The 18,267-nt window shown below is 39.4% G+C and overlaps 1 protein-coding gene across 6 annotated transcripts in view; it reads right to left on the bottom strand.

The window, feature by feature from the left end:
• Positions 1–18,267, bottom strand: part of LPAR1 (lysophosphatidic acid receptor 1) — a 125,093-nt gene that overhangs the window by 47,511 nt on the left and 59,315 nt on the right. For all 6 annotated transcript variants that reach the window (XM_036330038.1, XM_036330040.1, XM_036330037.1 and 3 more), the window contains one exon: positions 1,364–2,111. In XM_036330038.1, the coding sequence (XP_036185931.1) occupies positions 1,364–2,111 (748 nt within the window). The remainder of the gene's footprint in view (positions 1–1,363; positions 2,112–18,267) is intronic.

The raw sequence follows: 18,267 nt of genomic DNA, 5'->3' as shown, positions 1-18,267 counted from the left end.
ACTTCTACTAAGCTTTGTTGGAAGGAATAAGATAATCTCATATCTGAGGGGCTGGAGTCCCCAGTGGGAATATTATCTGTGTCCAGTTAGTTACAGATAGGACTTTAGTTGTGTCAGCAACTCCCAGGTCTCATCCTTATCCTTAAGGTCCACATGAGGGTCTCAATCAGCAAACTCAGCTATGACCTCCACGATGCATTTGCCCTAATCAGAATAAATGGGACCAATGCCTCAACCAGAATGCTAGTTTACTCTGTGATGATGAGGGCTCTAGCTCTTCCCAGGGACTAAATGAATGTAAGTCCTGGAGTTTCAGAGGAGCCTCGCAATCCCAGGTCACATTCATTCAACACGGCTTTAGAAATTGGCCCAAAGAGCATTAGAGGAACTTTCCACTGAATTTCCATGGGGAAAACTGAAATGCTAAAAGATATTTTTAAAAACGTGATCAAACACTATTCTGAATATAGTCTATGGAGAAAATGTGATCCAATAGGGTAATTAGTTAAACGAATTCTCACTGGCTGAACTTTTAAATGACGCACTCTGAGCTCCAAGAGAAATGTTCTGTGTGTATCCTTTTTGTGGGTAAATCTCCAGGGGTCAGAAGAGGACCTGGAACTTAGATGTTCTTTAATTCCCTGAGAACTTAAATGAAGAAATAAAAATATTCCTCCTGGTCATTACCGTGAATTCTTCATCCAGGAAAAACAATAGCTATTTAAAGGCAAAAGTTATTTGCGTATACATAGAATAAAAACTTGCTCCTCACCTTAAAATAAAACTTAACTTCTACTACTACAAATAGAAAATTAATGGGGAAAACACTAAGTTTTCATAGAGATGAAGAATGCTATTGATTCAAATCCATTTATGCAGTAAATCTATACAAAACCTTGATATGCTACCTACATGTGTGTAGTGACAATTACAGAATGTGAAAGATAACTTATTTAAAAATAGATCCATAAACACAGCTATCTATGAAAGCATATTCATATTACATAATAAACACTTTCTATCTGAAAACACTTTCATAGAGACCACAAGGCAAAAATCCCACAACTGGGCTACAGGGAAACCTGCAAAGCTAGAATTTTCAACACTTGATCAATGACATCGTTTACATCATCATTTACACTGAGCCACTGAGACGTGCATTTCCCTAAAACTAATTCTGTCATTTTAGAAAGACTGGGATGCTGACTTCACCACAGAGATTTGATAAAAAGTACTTCATCCCCTTGTAAGTCCTACAGACATACTAGTGAATATTCATAACATCGTTTACCACTATCCGAAACTAATTTATAGCAAGACATGGAGAATCCGTAGAGTAAGTGACGGTCAAGACAACGCTTACCGAGCACAATGACCACAGTCTTCAGAAGACTCATCATGGTATCGCGATTCCGCCGGGGTCCAGAACTGTGCCGAGACATTCTCATAGTCCTCTGGCGAACGTAGCCAAAAATATGAGCATAGAGGACCACCATGACGACAAAGGTCACCAAGTTGAAAATGGCCCAGAAGACTAAGTAGGAGTCACTGTAGAGGGGTGCCATGTTGGAACAATGTTCAATATCACAGATGCAATTCCAGCCCACACTGGGAATAGCACCCATCACAATGGCCATGGTCCAGATGACCACAATCACCACCACCACCCTCCGGTTGCTCATCCGCGTGTGGAGCTGCATGCGGAAAACGGTAATGTGCCTCTCGATCGCAATGGCCAGCAAATTGGCCACCGAGGCCGTCAGGCTGGTGTCAATGAGGCCCTGACGGAGGAGCCACGTGCTGACAGTCAGCCTCCGGGTATTAGGTCCCGTGTTGAACATTAGGTAGAAGTAGGCCAATCCAGCAAAGAAGTCTGCAGCGGCCAGATTGGCCATTAAGTAATAAATAGGGAAATGGAAGCGGCGGTTGACGTAGATGGCCACCATGACCAGTAGGTTGGCCAACATGATGAAGATACAGACGGTGATCCCAAGTCCCATCACCAGCTTGCTGACTGTGTTCCATTCTGTGGCGAGATATTTCCCACTCCTGTTATAGAAGAAGGCGATGGACTCGTTGTAGAAGCACTGTGGTTCATTCATGGCTGTGAACTGAGAGAGAGAGGGAGAAAGATGAAAACCAAAGAAAGAAAGAAACCACGGGGTCCAAATAAAAAGACATATAGATAACACAAGATTTCGATGGTAAATGTCACAAAAAAAAAAAAAAACCAAAGAATTTGAAAATCTGCTTCTGCAAAATGTTCTATGATTATGTTGAAACCTCAAGGTTTCTCACTGTATTACTATCCTCAAGCGTTTCAAGATTAAAGACAGTTGGAGTTAAATAAATGACAAGGTCTGTGCTCCGTGGTTGCACATCATTGATGTTTACTAGAAAAGCCACACGGCCCAGAAATCTTACTTAAAATACATGAGAAAGATGAGAATTCTGCAGAGCATTACAACTGGAATATTTATCATAGTAAAATCGACTTGGGCCTGTTATTTAGGGCATCTGTAAACATAGTTGGTTTATAGATAGGGTATCATTGCCCTATTATTCAGCATTTCTGTTCTCACATAGAATGTCCTGTCTGTGACAGACATTTTTAATACAGGTCCCCACAAGGACCAGCAGTCCCAACATTTCAAAGAGGTCACTATGGATCAAAGCTTCTTTGCCCAAAGCCAGCATTTGCTGTTCAACATTCCTGTGGGCAGCACTGTCTACCCCCACGACTCCTTGTCCCCAGAATAGCAATCGTTAACCAGTCTATGATGTTTGAAGACCTTTTTCTTTTTGGAAGACATAAGAAATATGTCACCTAACGCAACGTCCAAAGAGCAGCTGACCTTTTGATGCTGCTCTACAAACAGCAAGGTATACTTAGATTAGCTAAAGAATGTCTTCTAAAATGTGGAACAGTAAATAATGTATAATGTGTTTTCTTATTTTTTAACATCATCAACTAGAATATATTTGCTTATTATTTATACCTTACTTGAATCCAAAAAGGGCTGAGGAAGTCTATAATAGAACTAGAGGCCCAGTGCATGAAATTCATGCACGGGTAGGGTCCCTAGGCCTCAGGGACCTTTCAGGGCATTGGATGACACTCAACCAACTGAGCCATACCAGCAGGGTGAAAATATTTCTTGAAGACAGTTCACATCTACCTTTTTCCTTTTCTTTGGTATTGCGCTTAATTAATTACTTAGCAAATGTGATCTCTATTTTTTAACCTCTATTTTTTAATTTTTTTTTTTTTTTTTTTACTTTTGGGTGTAGTTGACATTCTAATACTAAGTGAGTTTCAGGTGTGCAGACTTATTTTAGACCAAACATTCTACTCAATATCCACAGTCTGTGCATAAATGTTTACAAACCCTGAAAGTTCCCAAACAGTATAAACGTTTATTAAATGGTTAGTCTTTTAATTCATCCATACATCAAGAGTCTCTTTCCTCATCTAGACTTGAAAAGCTTTAGATCATGCTTCTACCATTACACATACCATGTTGTATAATTATTTATAGCTTAACACATTACAGATGGATCATGAGAATTCTCACTTCATATTACACAGTGTTTTACAAAGTATCATACTTTAAAAAGATATTAGCTTTGTAAGAACATGTAATAAATAACTTCAAAATGCAATGGGTATTTACATTAATTTTAAAGCGTGCCTTTAACATTTATGTAAAATGTTTTTTGTACTCGTTTAATACAAACTTATCTGGCCACTGGGTAAAGCTAGCAATAAAACTACTGGTCCGCAATGTGTTAACTTGTCTGTTTCTTGGAGATCATAGTCCAGGGGAGTAGTGAAGATCTTGTCCTACACATATTGGTGTTTTATGTACCTTCCATAGAATCTCATTCCCTTGAGATCTGGGCATTTGGCTTATAGTGTTCCATTCCACCCAAATCTTGCCATTACTCTGTGTAACTCATCTCATTTTTTTGCCTTTCAGTTTCTGACCTCATCTCTGATGACCTTCTATTTCATTACAACATAGCTACCCACTCCCATGGCCACACCCTGGACGTTGCAACCACTCAGAACTCCCTTTGGAAATAATTAATTTATACATCAAATGTTGTGCATCGAAAAACCACCAAACATGAATCTAAGTAATTGCTCTTCATGTGGTTATTAACCAAAGCAAACATCAAAAATAATTCTTAAAGGTATAATTATAAAAATAATAATTTAATAATAAATTACTGTATCAATAAGAACTTGAAAATAAGGAACTCAGAAGTATGCAAATAACTGTTAATATTCTTATTAATCAGGTAAGATTCAACACATACTATTTAAATTATAACAATAATTTTCAAAAATAAGTTTAAATATGATGATTCAAAAACCACCAAATGAGTAATTAATATACTAAAGTAGGATGACTACTTTTCATATTACAGAAGATAAAAAGAGTGAAAATAGGGGAAAAGATAATGCATAGAACGGTAATTTTGTAAAATGTATATAGATCAGACTATAAATTATTTTATTTCCTACTTTAGAAAAATAACTAATATTTATTGCAAGAAATTTAGGGAAAAACACATAGACAAAACTCTCAATAAATACTTCTTTTAACTTTATTATTCCAATATCCAAATCACTATAATTAGACATTTCTCTGTAATAAGTTACAGAAATGTGCCCTGCCTAAGCAAAAAGATGTAAATAAAATGGGATTAACCCCACATTAAATTGTCCTCAAAGCTAGAAAGAGGACATTCATGCCCTTTTCACATCCAACCATTACATCTCAGGATCATAGGTCGTTGGCTGCTCTGCAGAACAGCTGTTCCAAATCTCAGAATGTACCTCACTCTATCATGTGATCTCAAAAGAAGTCAAAACACATCTGCCAAGCCCAAACTCGAAGAGGCACATGTGGTATTCATCTTCACTGCCCATTTCATTTATTCATTCGCACGTTCACAAACATTTATGGAATGCCAGGTATGGGCATGCCATTGCACTACACCAGGCCTCCAAGGGGTGCCAACAGGACACACCTGAGTGCCTGCTGTGGAGCCACTCACAGCCCAGCCAGTGGGTTGTTTAATCTCCTGAGAGACAATTACATATTCATTAGCAGAGGGGCAAAGGGAACACTTGGCACCGCTCTCAGACGAGTAATTAAAACTATGTGACTTAGTAAGTACTTCGATAAGAATGTAAATATGTACTCTACTGCCATTCTAAAGGAGAGATTTTAATCTATGCTGGATAAAGGACCAGTAATAAGACATAAATCAAACCATCTCGGTCTCCCACTTCTGTTAAAGCAAACAATGGGGTGGCTGAGGACTTCTTCCTGATCCAATGCTCACCGGCTAATGTGTTCAGCAGGTCTCCTAGATGCTCTGAGTGCGGATTTTCTCATCTGTAAAGTAAGGTCTGAGTCACCTCTAAGGCTTCTTTGATTCTAGCTCTTAATGTAAAACAATCAGACCTTTGACTCATTTCCTCCCCCAAAAATAATTAGAAAAGAGATAGTACAGAATTAAATGCCATTAATGCTCTATTAAGAAATATAATCCCCACACTTTTTATGGCCTCAAATTAGAAACAATTCAAAAAATGGGATCATTTGCCACTAGACCTAGAAAATAGGCCACAAAACAATGCTGATTCAAACGAAAAATGTTTTAAAGTTAGAATCTTTAAACTAGCTGAAGAACATGCAGCTACTAGATTTTTAAGTTTATCTGAAAAAAGTACATAAGATGTTACTTCTTATAAAGTAACAATATATTTAATATGATGGACAGGGTGAGGCAAAAGTAGGTTTACAGTTGTGAGCAGGCAAAACACGGTTAAAGCTTTTGTAATAATCATAATCTGTAGGTATTTTTCCATGCGGACAACTGCAAACCAATGTTTGCCCCACCCTGTGCACATATCTAAAAAGAAACTATGGGAAATAAATTATAAATAAATGAAAACACTTTGAATTTTTTTACAACCTCTTGTAACAGGCTGACATAAAGTGGGCAACACCATACCTGTCAAATTTCCAAAGAGAGTGAGTTTTGAGTTGGTCCTAAGAGGAAGAAATGGGAAAATTCACTAAAAATACAAAGACATGCCCGAGGAAAACATGTCTTCTAGATGCACTGCTGAACTCAAAGGGATGCAAACCAAGGTGATAGGCTGCCCTGCAAGCAGATTGTCAGATTATGGGGAAAAAACATTAAATATTATTGGGAAAAGATGAGCCCGTGGTCTTGACTGAGGCAGTGAGTTAGAACAGAGACCCAAACATTAAGCTAGGAGTCTTGAAGATCTCCATATCAGTAAAAGAATAGACCAGAAAATAATAATAATAATCTACCCACTTGCCCTGGGGAAAACAAGGGAGTCTGTCTATTTTAGCTTGGGCTTCTGGTTGGGATATAAATAAAAGATTCCCTTCAGAAATCAGGATCCCAAGCCTGTAACTCACACACAATTGGGCTTTGAAGTTAGTCTCTCTGTCAAGCCTGAGAACCCACAAAAGGAGAAATTAACACAAAGCTTGTGGTATCCCCATCCCCTCCCACGCCCTATTCCTGGCACTAGCCAACATAAACTCTTCCGAGGACCCGACCTCAATGCAGATATCATGTACGAAAATCGGCAGAACAGTCCGCAACAGGATTAGACCCAAGATTTAAGACAAAACTGGTTGAGTTTTTGTGTTCCCCCTTTTCCACTTCTACTGGTTCAAGAGCAACATTTTCTATTTCTATTCGTTAATGCTTACTTTTAATATTTTAACATGCATACTTGACTAAAGGACATCCTTTGCCCTTGACAACCTTTCACTTTTACATGTTACTGTGGTTCAGCATTTACTTCCATTTATTTTGACACTGACCTAAAATTACTTAATATTACTGTGTTGATTTTATATTTTCAGAGTTTATTTGATTATCTTTATATGATGCCAGAACAGCCATGATACAAGAACAAGGAATGTAAAAGTAAAATAAATTATCAGTAAATATGATTTAAGAGCATAAATGAAAAGTTCCTAAATAAATATATTTCATACTTATACTTTATACTTACATTATATATGTTATATTATATAATTATATGTCATATTATGCTATGATATCATATAAGTATCTATAATAATAAAAGTGTAACATGCTAATTAGACTGGACATCTTTCTGGACAAAGTCACCATGGGCAGGGGGCATGGCAGAGGTGGCAAGGCCCCCAGCCATGGCGGCGATGGGCGGGGGCCGGGGCCAAGAACTTTGCATGAATTTCGTGCATCGGGCCTCTCGTTATATATAAATATCATATATGTTATAATGACTAAATAGGGTTTATTCTAGAATGTAAAGGTGAATGCAAACATTTAAAAATCTGGTAATATTATTGAGTTGAGGAAAGATGGCGGCGGTATAGGCAGACGCGTCCCAGGTCGTGTCCCTGAGCAAATGGAGTGAGCAGCTGAAACTAGTAACATCCACCCCGAATTGGCGAAATTCCTCAGCTGGCGAGACGGTTTGCAGCCGGGAAGAGCAGAACTCCCCTGGAAAGGTAAAAAAAACCCAGGGATTTGGACAGGAAAGTTCGCCAGACCTCTGAGCCCAGAGAGTCGGAGGGAGACCGCGTGGCAGACAGCCGCGTCCCTTGGGACAGGCACAGCCCCTAACAGGGGAAAGGAGAACCGCGGGATTCCTGGCGCTGCCGGGGGAATTGAGAGCTCGGTCTGTGATCACAGAGGACTGAGCCTAAAGAGGGCAGCCTGAAGAGCTGACCAGACCATGCAGTCCCGGTAAGAGAAGAAGCTTACAGAAACCAAGCCTTCCCCGTTTCCGCGGCCGGCGTTTGTTTGTTTGTTTGTTTTCACTGAACCCTGTTCATGGGACATTTCGGATACAGACACTCACCTGTGCTGAAGAGAGGGAGAGTGTGCGGAGGAGTGGAATCTGGGGAGAGACTGAGGAGAGAGGGGGGGCCGGGAGAGGTGGCAGCGAGTTGAGTGCTGAGACACCCCTGAGCCCAGGGCTGAGGCAGCCATTCTCTCCGGAGAGTGAGACTCCTCCCCCCAGCCCCCAGGCAAGGAGCACAGCCACACCCAGATTCCACCCTGTAGGAGATCAAGGATTAAAATAACCTGATCAGTCCCTGGGAGTTAACAGGGTCTGGCCTATAGAGGGATTTTCAATCCCAGCAACAACACAGCACTGGTAACTCTTACGCAGCCAGCTCTGGACAGTGAACTTCCACTGGACAGAGAGGCCCTGTAGCCTCAGAGGCCAACCCCAGAACACTGCCACCCAGAGGCTGACCCACAAACTGACTCTTTGCTAAACACAAAATAAGGCAGTCTGGGAAACAAATGTGGCTTGCTTTAAAATAAGGACTGTGGTTTACAACACAGAGGAACAGTGTATCGCAGGGAAACTCAACACTCTCCTGAATACCTGGCAGGTCTAAGGCGAGCCACACTGAAGAATAGAAGAACCGAAGGACCTTCACTACTGCAATATTTTTTTTTTCTTTTTTCACCTTTTAACTAAGAAACCAATTTTTTTCTTTTTTTTCTTTTTTTTTTCTTTTCCTCTTCTTCTTTTTTTTTTTTCTTCTTTTTTCCATCACCTGATTTTACCCTTTTAATTACTACCTTCTTATTTTTAACCAGTATTATTACTGCTACCATTTTACCATTTTTTTTAAAGTGCCATTTTATTTTCTCTTTATTTTATTTTGGGATTAGTGTTCTCCATTCTATTTTCATCGTTATATTATTGGTTGTTTCTAGTTTGCATTCATCTCCAGGGAGCTGTTGCTGGAATTTGTTGGGATTAATGGCTGTTCTATAGGAGTATTCTCCTCATATAAAAAAGTCTCTTCCCCTCTTCCACTTCATTCTCTCTTTTCGCTCTTTTCTTTTTCTTTTCCTTTCTTTTCTCGCTTTTACTTTCCCCCCTCCTTTTTCCCAATTTCATTTTTGCACTCCTTTTTTTGGTCCCTAATTTTCTTTTCTTTTTTCTCTTTTTCTCTTCCTTCTTCCTTATCCCCTAATTCTCTTAATTCAGGTGGTCACCTTTATTTGGGGTTATTAATATCGTGAGTATATTTGTGTATAGTGCCTGGTACGTGGTGCCTTGTTGTGTTGTATTTTGTGCCTTTAAATCAACACAGCAGATCCAAGCAACAGCAACCTCCTGAGCACCACACCCTCTGCTGAGGAACAGCAGCTGTACGTGAAACCTCGCCCCACCAGCCAGAAGAGCCACCACAGCTGTGAACAGCACCCACCAGAGGAGTTGCTGCCAACTGAAGAGCAGCTGCTACCGCAACCGCCCGAAGAGCAACCGCAGACCAAGGAGTCACTGCCACCAAGGGAGCAGCCACTGAACGACTCAACGTCTAGGTATGTCAGTGAGATCAAACATGGGTAGACAAAGAAACCCCCAAAGGAAAGAGAAGGAGGACTCTCCAGAAAAGCAGCTAAGTAATACAGAGGCATGCAACATGACAGAAAAAGAATTCAGAATAAGGGTCCTAGAGTGCATAAACCGGATGGAGGAAAAAATCGACAACCTCAGCAAGAAGCTAGAAGAAACAGATGAAAAAATCAACAACTTAAGTAAGACCCAAGTAGAAATGAAGAGTGATATAGCTGCAATGAAAAACTCCATTGAAAGTATCAACAGTAGACTAGGAGAAGCGGAGGACCGAATTAGTGATTTAGAAGACAAGGAAGCAAAACACACCCAAAACGTACTGCAATTGGAGAAAAAAATGAAAAGACAGGAGGAGAGCCTAAGGGAGCTTTGGGACAACATGAAACGAAACAACATACGAATAATAGGGGTACCAGAACAACAGAAGGATGAACAAGGATTAGAAAACCTATTAGAAGAAATAATATCAGAAAACTTCCCTGAGGTGGGGAAGAAAAAAGTCACACAAGCCCAGAGAGTCCCAAACAAGGTGAACCCAAAAAGACCCACACCAAGACACATCATAATTACCATGGCAAATGTTCAGGACAAAGAGAGAATCTTACAGGCTGCAAGAGAGAGACGGAAAGTTACATACAAGGGATCTCCCATTAGATTGTCAAATGATTTCTCAACAGAAACACATCAGGCCAGAAAAGAATGGACAGAAATTTACAAAGTGATGCAAAGCAAAGGACTGAATCCAAGAATACTCTATCCAGCAAGGCTATCATTCAAACTTGAAGGGGAAATAAGAAGCTTCACAGACAAAAAAAGGCTAAGGGAGTTTATCACCACCAAGCCAGCAATGCAAGGAATGCTAAAGGGACTGGTATAAAAATAAGAAATAAAAAGCTCAGAAAGAAAACAGCCACACAAAAACAGAAATGCCTACAAACAAGTACCTTTCAATAATAACTTTAAACGTAAACGGACTAAATGCTCCAAACAAAAGACATCGAGTGGCTGAATGGATAAAAAAACATGACCCATACATCTGCTGTCAACAAGAAACCCACCTCATTAGAAGGGACTCACACAGACTGAAAGTGAAAGGATGGAAAAATATCTTTCAGGCAAATGGAAAGGAAAAGAAAGCTGGGGTAGCAATACTTATATCGGACAAAATAGACCTCAAAGTGAAGGCCATAACAAGAGATAAGGAAGGCCACTTCATAATACTACAGGGATCAATACAACAAGAAGATATAATCCTGGTAAACATATATGCACCCAATGCAGGAGCACCCAAATTCATAAAAAAAACTCCTGGAAGATATCAAAGGAGACATCGACAACAATACAATCATAGTAGGGGACTTTAATACACCACTGACAGCACTGGATAAGTCCTCTAGACAAATAATCAGCAAAGATACAGCAATCCTAAATGACTCACTAGATCAGATGGACTTAATAGACATCTTCAGAACACTTCACCCGAAAGCCAGGGAATATACATTCTACTCAAATGCTCATAGGACATATTCAAAAATAGACCATATATTGGGTCACAAGCAAAGTATCCCCAAATTCAAGAAAATTGAAATCATAAAAAGCGTCTTCGCAGACCACGATGGCATAATATTAGAAATAAACTACAATAAAAACAACCCAAAATACTCAAACACCTGGAAGCTGAATAGCATGCTATTAAATATTGATTGGGTTACCAATGAAATCAAAGAAGAAATTCGAAACATCCTGGAAACTAATGACAATGAAAACACAACAATCCAAAACCTATGGGACACAATGAAAGCAGTCCTGAGAGGGAAGTTTATAGCTCTACAGGCCTATCTCAACAAACAAGAAAAAATGGTAGTAAATCATCTAACTCTACAACTCAAAGAATTAGAAAGAGAGCAACAAGAAAACCCCAGAGTGAGCAGAAGGAAGGAGATAATAAAGATTAGAGCAGAAATAAATGACATAGAGACCAAAAAAACAATACAGAAAATCAATGAAACCAAGAGCTGGTTCTTTGAAAGGATAAACAAGATTGACAAACCTCTAGCCAGACTCACCAAGAAGCAAAGAGAGAGGACCCAAATAAACAAAATTAGAAACGATAGAGGCGAAATAACAACAGACCCCACAGAAATACAAATGATTGTTAAAAAATACTATGGACAGCTCTACTCCAACAAACTAGACAACCTGGAGGAAATGGACAAATTCCTAGAAAAATACAACATTCCAAAACTCAATCAGGAAGAATCTAAAAATCTCAACAGGCCAATAACTATGGAAGAAATTGAAGCAGTCATCAAAAAGCTTCCAGCAAACAAAAGCCCAGGACCAGACGGCTTCACAGGGGAGTTTTACCAAACATTCAAGGAAGAACTAAAACCTATCCTCCTCAGACTACTACAAAAAATTCAAGAGGAAGGAACACTTCCAAGCTCATTCTATGAAGCCAGCATCACCCTAATACCAAAACCAGGTAAAGACAACACAATGAAAGAGAATTACAGGCCAATATCCCTCATGAACATAGATGCCAAAATCCTCAACAAAATCTTAGCAAATCGGATCCAGCAGTACATCAGAAAGATCATACACCATGACCAAGTAGGATTTATCCCAGGGATGCAAGGATGGTACAATATCCGCAAATCAATAAACGTGATACATCACATAAACAAATTGAAAGAAAAAAACCACATGGTCATATCAATTGATGCAGAAAAAGCATTTGACAAAATTCAACACCCATTTTTTATAAAAGCTCTCAGCAAGGTGGGAGTAGAAGGATCATACCTCAACATAATAAAAGCCATATATGACAGGCCCACAGCCAACATCATACTCAATGGACAAAAACTAACACCATTTCCCCTAAGAACAGGAACAAGACAGGGATGCCCCCTCTCACCACTCCTGTTCAACATAGTACTGGAAGTGTTAGCCATTGCAATTCGGCAAGAAGAAGAAATAAAAGGCATCCAAATTGGAAAAGAGGAAGTAAAACTGTCCTTATTTGCAGACGACATGATATTATACATACAAAACCCTAGAGACTCCATCAAAAAGCTACTGGACTTAATACATGAATTTGGCAATGTAGCAGGATACAAAATTAACCCCAAGAAATCCGAGGCATTTCTATACACCAATAGTGAACTTTCAGAAAGAGAGATTATAAAAACAATCCCGTTTACCATCGCACCAAAAAAATTAAGCTACCTAGGAATAAACTTAACTAAAGAGGTAAAAGACCTCTACTCAGAAAACTACAGGACGTTGAAAAAAGATATAGAGGAAGACATAAACAGATGGAAGAACATACCGTGTTCATGGATTGGTAGAATCAACATCATTAAAATGTCCATACTACCCAAAGCAATCTATAAATTCAACGCACTTCCCATTAAAATACCAACGGCATACTTCAGAGATCTAGAACGAACTCTCCAAAAATTCATCTGGAATAAAAAAAGACCCCGAATAGCTGCAGCAATCCTGAAAAAGACCAAAGTAGGTGGGATCTCAATACCAGATATCAAGATGTATTACAAAGCCACTGTTCTCAAAACTGCCTGGTACTGGCACAAGAATAGGCATATAGATCAATGGAATAGAATAGAGAGCCCAGAAATCGGCCCGAACCAATATGCTCAATTAATATTTGACAAAGGAGGCAAGAACATACAATGGAGCCAAGATAGTCTCTTCAATAAATGGTGTTGGGAAAATTGGACAGATATATGCAAGAAAATGAAACTAGACCACCAACTTACACCATACACAAAAATAAACTCAAAATGGATAAAGGACTTAAATGTACGACAGGAAACCATAAAAATTCTAGAAGAATCCAAAGGCAACAAAATCTCAGACATATGCCGAAGCAATTTCTTCACTGATACAGCTCCTAGGGCACTTGAAACGAAAGAGAAAATGAACAAATGGGACTACATCAAAATAAAAAGCTTCTGCACAGCAAAAGAAACCATCAACAAAACAACGAGAAAACCCACTGTGTGGGAAAACATATTTGCCAATGTCATATCTGATAAGGGCCTAATCTCCAAAATTTATAGGGAACTCATACAACTTAACAAAAGGAAGATAAACAATCCAATCAAAAAATGGGCAAAGGACCTAAATAGACACCTTTCAAAAGAGGACATTCAGAAAGCCAAGAGACATATGAAAACATGCTCAAAGTCACTAATCATCCGAGAGATGCAAATCAAAACAACAATGAGGTACCATCTCACACCTGTCAGACTGGCTATCATCAACAAATCAACAAACGACAAGTGCTGGAGAGGATGTGGAGAAAAAGGAACACTTGTGCACTGCTGGTGGGAATGCAGACTGGTGCAGCCACTATGGAAGACAGTATGGAGTTTCCTTAAAAAACTGAAAATGGAACTCCCATTTGACCCTGTGATCCCACTTCTAGGAATATATCCCAAGAAACCAGAAACACCAATCAGAAAGGATATATGCACCCCTATGTTCATAGCAGCACAATTCACCATAGCTAAGATCTGGAAACAGCCTAAGTGCCCATCAGTAGATGAATGGATTAGAAAACTGTGGTACATCTACACGATGGAATACTATGCTGCTCTAAAAAGGAAGGAACTCTTACCATTTGCAACGTTATGGATGGAACTGGAGAGCATTATGCTAAGTGAAATAAGCCAGTCAATGAAGGAAAAATACCACATGATCTCACTCATTCATGGATAATAGAGACCATTATAAACTTTTGAACAATAATAGATACAGAGGCAGAGCTGCCTCAAACAGATTGTCAAACTGCAGCAGGAAGGCCGGGGAGGGTTGCGGGGCAGGAGGTAGGGGGGTAAGAGATCAACTAAAGGACTTGTATGCATGCATAGAAGCATAACCAGTGGACATAAGACATTGGGGGATAGGGGAGGCTAGGGGACTGTCTAGGGCGGGGGGATAAAATGGACACATATGTAATACCCTTTGTAATACTTTAAACAATAAAAAAAAATAAAAAAAAATAAAAAAAAAAAAGACCAAATGTGTATTCCTGATACACAATTTCAGTTAGACATCCGGTGTAACTACGACTATAATCCACACAGATTCCCTGTTCTTGTCTCTCTTCTTTCTCCACTGTCACGGAGCCGAAGTCCCATCTGCAGGTTCAGAGCTGCCCGCTTTTCAGATCTCATCTTGAGTAAGACAGCAGGCTGATGGGCAGCTGAGCCGCTCCACACTGACACGTCTCACAGAGGGGGGATCTCTACCCAACCGTGACTGCTGAGTCCTAAATTCCCACGGGCAATCCCCATACAATACAGCATGCCAGAGGGAAGCCCTGGACACGGGCCATGCGCTGGGATTCTTCTGGAGTCCTCCCCTCCATTGTTTCTGCCAGGTTACTTCAGCAACCTCATCAACCCCAACCAAGTTAATGCTAAACAGAGTTCTAGATAGGCAAAGCCCTGAGAGTTGACCCAGGCCTAAAACCGGATGAAAGTCTCTTCCTTCCAGGCCTGAACTAAGGCTCTAAAACCTTCCTAAGCTGGCTGGTGGCGAGTCCTCTAAGTGCAGATATTTTGAAATCAGGCCGCTACCTAGTTCACCAACAACCATACCTACCCCTCTTCCTGCAGGACTGATGTTCTTGCTCTCAAACATCGTCTGAGTTTTTGAAAGTTGCTTTATTGCCAGCCTCATCTTTCAAGAACTAATCTGCTCCGTGGTCCTTGCTTAAACATCTTGTTTGATGCTGCAGAGCAGGTACCAACCGCTCTCCCTTCTCTCCCAGCCTGAGCCTGCCCAGGATAATCATTTATGAAATGGGGTAAGTGGAACTTAAGGGCAGTTCTTTCTGTGATGCTAGGCAATTACCGAATGGCAGCATCATCACAGAGCAAATGAAGGTTGATATCTGTAAATGACAGTCTTATTACAGCAAGGTACAGTTCTCAAAAGACATAAATCCCCTGGGCCCTATTATTATGATCTCCTCAGCTGGTTCAAAAAACAGCAGGGCGTTGTTCCACCTTAGTGTTTATTCACGGAGAAGCTACGACAGAAGTTCAAAGAAAACGAGCTGGAGAAGTTCGTCGCGGGGAAAGGAAAACAGGCAAACAGCACCATAATGGGCAGGAGGAGGGAGAAGGCCACATCTCTTTGAAGGATAAACAGGTAGCTCCATTAATCATTAAAGACTAGCCATTTAGAAAGGATGCATTGGAAAGAAAGAAACAAACGTGAAAGGTCTCATTTGTGGCTGACCCTAGGTATCCTGGTACAATTTTGTCCTAAGAATAGAGAACTCAAAATGTGCCCTCGGATTCTGAAATATGATCGCCTCTCAAACTCTATCTGAATTTATAAACACAGAAGAGGGCATAGATGAATTTAGACTGCAATATGAGAACAAATTTAACTTCTAATGGAAACATGGTTCAAGATGGAGTAAGTCAGAAATGTCAGTGTTTATCTCCACTTGCATTTATTCCTGGCAATACATTGGAGTTTTCTGTAGAGTGTTTATCTAACTTGGCTTTCCTTTGATGGATCTTTTGGCGTAGTACATAAGCACAGTATGCACACAGACCACGTGAAGCGGTAACTACTTTCTTCCTGTAAAGAACTCCCAGAATAATTATGGGGGGAAAGGAACAAACTAACATATGTCAGGTATCTATTAAGGGGCGGATACTATACAGAGCACTTAACATATTTTGCCATTTAAACTCGTAAACACGGTGTGTATTATTTGAATCCTAGAGATTTAAAAAAAGAAAGTTAAAAGAGATACTTTTAAAGATCTAGCTATGAGATTTAAACCTACACTTGGACCCAAAACCACTTGGATCTAAGTCCAGGCATTCTCCTTTCTCAATTTCATGTTAAATGAGGCCAGACCATACTATGTCTTTATTGTGTGGCACTGGAAACAGACTTCCTACTGCAATCAATTGTTCATACCTTAGTCTAAAAGAGGGCACTATCAAGGTATTCATGAGCCCTAGCTGGTTTGGCTCAGTGGATAGAGCGACAGCCTGAAGACTGACGGGTCCTGGGTTCGATTCCGGTCAGGGGCACATGCCCAGGTTGTGGGCTCAATCCCCAAGTAGGGGATGTGCAAGGAGGCAGCCAATCAATGATTTTCTCTCATCGTTGATGTTTCTATCTCTCTCTCCCTCTCCCTTCCACTCTGAAATCAATAAAAATATATATTTTTTAAAAATCAGATATTCGTGATCCCTTACTTTAGAGCAGCGGTTCTCAACCTGTGGGTCGTGACCCCTTTGGGGGTCGAACCACCCTTTTACAAGGGGTCGCCTAAGACCATCGGAAAACACATATATTATTACATATTGTCTTTGTGATTTAATCACTATGCTTTAATTATGTTCAATTTGTAACAATGAAATTGGGGGTCACCACAACATGAGGAACCGTATTAAAGGGTTGCGGCATTAGGAAGGTTGAGAACCACTGCTTTAGAGAGTCTTAATTTGGCAATTGCAACCATTCCCTTACTTTGGGGCCTTCAGTATATGTATCTCTCTCTCTCTTTTTTTTATTCTTCAGTGGTGAAATATTCTGGTTAATATTTCAATCTATGCCCACACTTAGAGAATAAAGGGGAAAACACTATTTAAACCTTAACAAAAATCACTGAACAGTGTGTTAAGCAGAAGAGTAAACTAATATAATCAACAGTTTTAAAGAATGATAGAACACACCAACTACCAAAACACTTCTTAGAAAAACATTGGGGAAATCTGAATATGAGTGAGTACAAAATGATATTAGAGAGTTTTTAATAATGGTATTGTAATGGTTATGTAAGTAAATGATTTTTTTAGAGATGCACAGTGATTATAAAGGTTGAGATAAAATGACACAATATTAAGGATTTGCTTTAAAATATTTCATCTCCACCAAATGGAAAAAGCAAATTAAACATGGCAAATGTTAGTCAGTATTGAATCTAGGTGATAGCTATATTGAACTTCAATATAATATTATTATTTTTATCTTTGTGAATGTTTGAAAATTGCCATAATACAAAGTTCCTTAAAAAAAATAAAAGGTCTTTCAATCTCAAAAAACACAATCCATTTAATATGGAATTCAACTGCTTTAATCCACAAGTACCCACTCTCTCATATCAGAATTAAAATCCCTAAAACATAGATTTTGTAAATATGATAAATTTTGTTAGGATAACCTATTTATTAATAATGATGTTCAAAAACACCTATTTTTCAACAGATAACAAGGAGAGACCTACTTGTATTATATCAGAGTGCTGGGTAAATACTAGAGGAGCAAATCTGCTGTTTAAGACATTGAAAATCTATTCAAATTCATGTCTTTAATGAAAGCTACAGGAAATCTGGCAGGAACTTGGAGAAATCAACATGTCTTTGTTTCCTTGGATTAAAACCAAGATAGCCACTTAATCAATGACAGACAGAATGAAATACCTTGAAGAAGAAAAAAATTACTGATAGAAGAGAATCCTTCCTTACTGGAATCCCAGGTTTGAGATCTGAATACCTTTGAAGTTTCCAAACAACTCTTCTGGTCTCTAATACCAGTCCTGGATTTGAGAGAGGCCAACCCACTCATTCATATAGTGAACTATTGACCCTTCCGTTCAAAAGGAAAATGAAACTTTTAATCCATATTCTACCCACAGTCACCAGATGAACCACAATTAAGGTCGTTCTAAACAGAGTCCTAGAAACAGAATAGTCATTAAGAGCGGCAAGTTTTTGGTGTCCTGTCCCCTCTCCGTCCCCCACCATACCCACAGGGTAGGA

Source organism: Myotis myotis, unplaced genomic scaffold (genome assembly GCF_014108235.1).
Source record: "Myotis myotis isolate mMyoMyo1 unplaced genomic scaffold, mMyoMyo1.p scaffold_m19_p_12, whole genome shotgun sequence".
Lineage (NCBI taxonomy): Eukaryota > Metazoa > Chordata > Mammalia > Chiroptera > Vespertilionidae > Myotis > Myotis myotis.
Note: the sequence above shows the minus strand (reverse complement) of the source record. Positions and strands in the feature narration are given on the sequence as shown.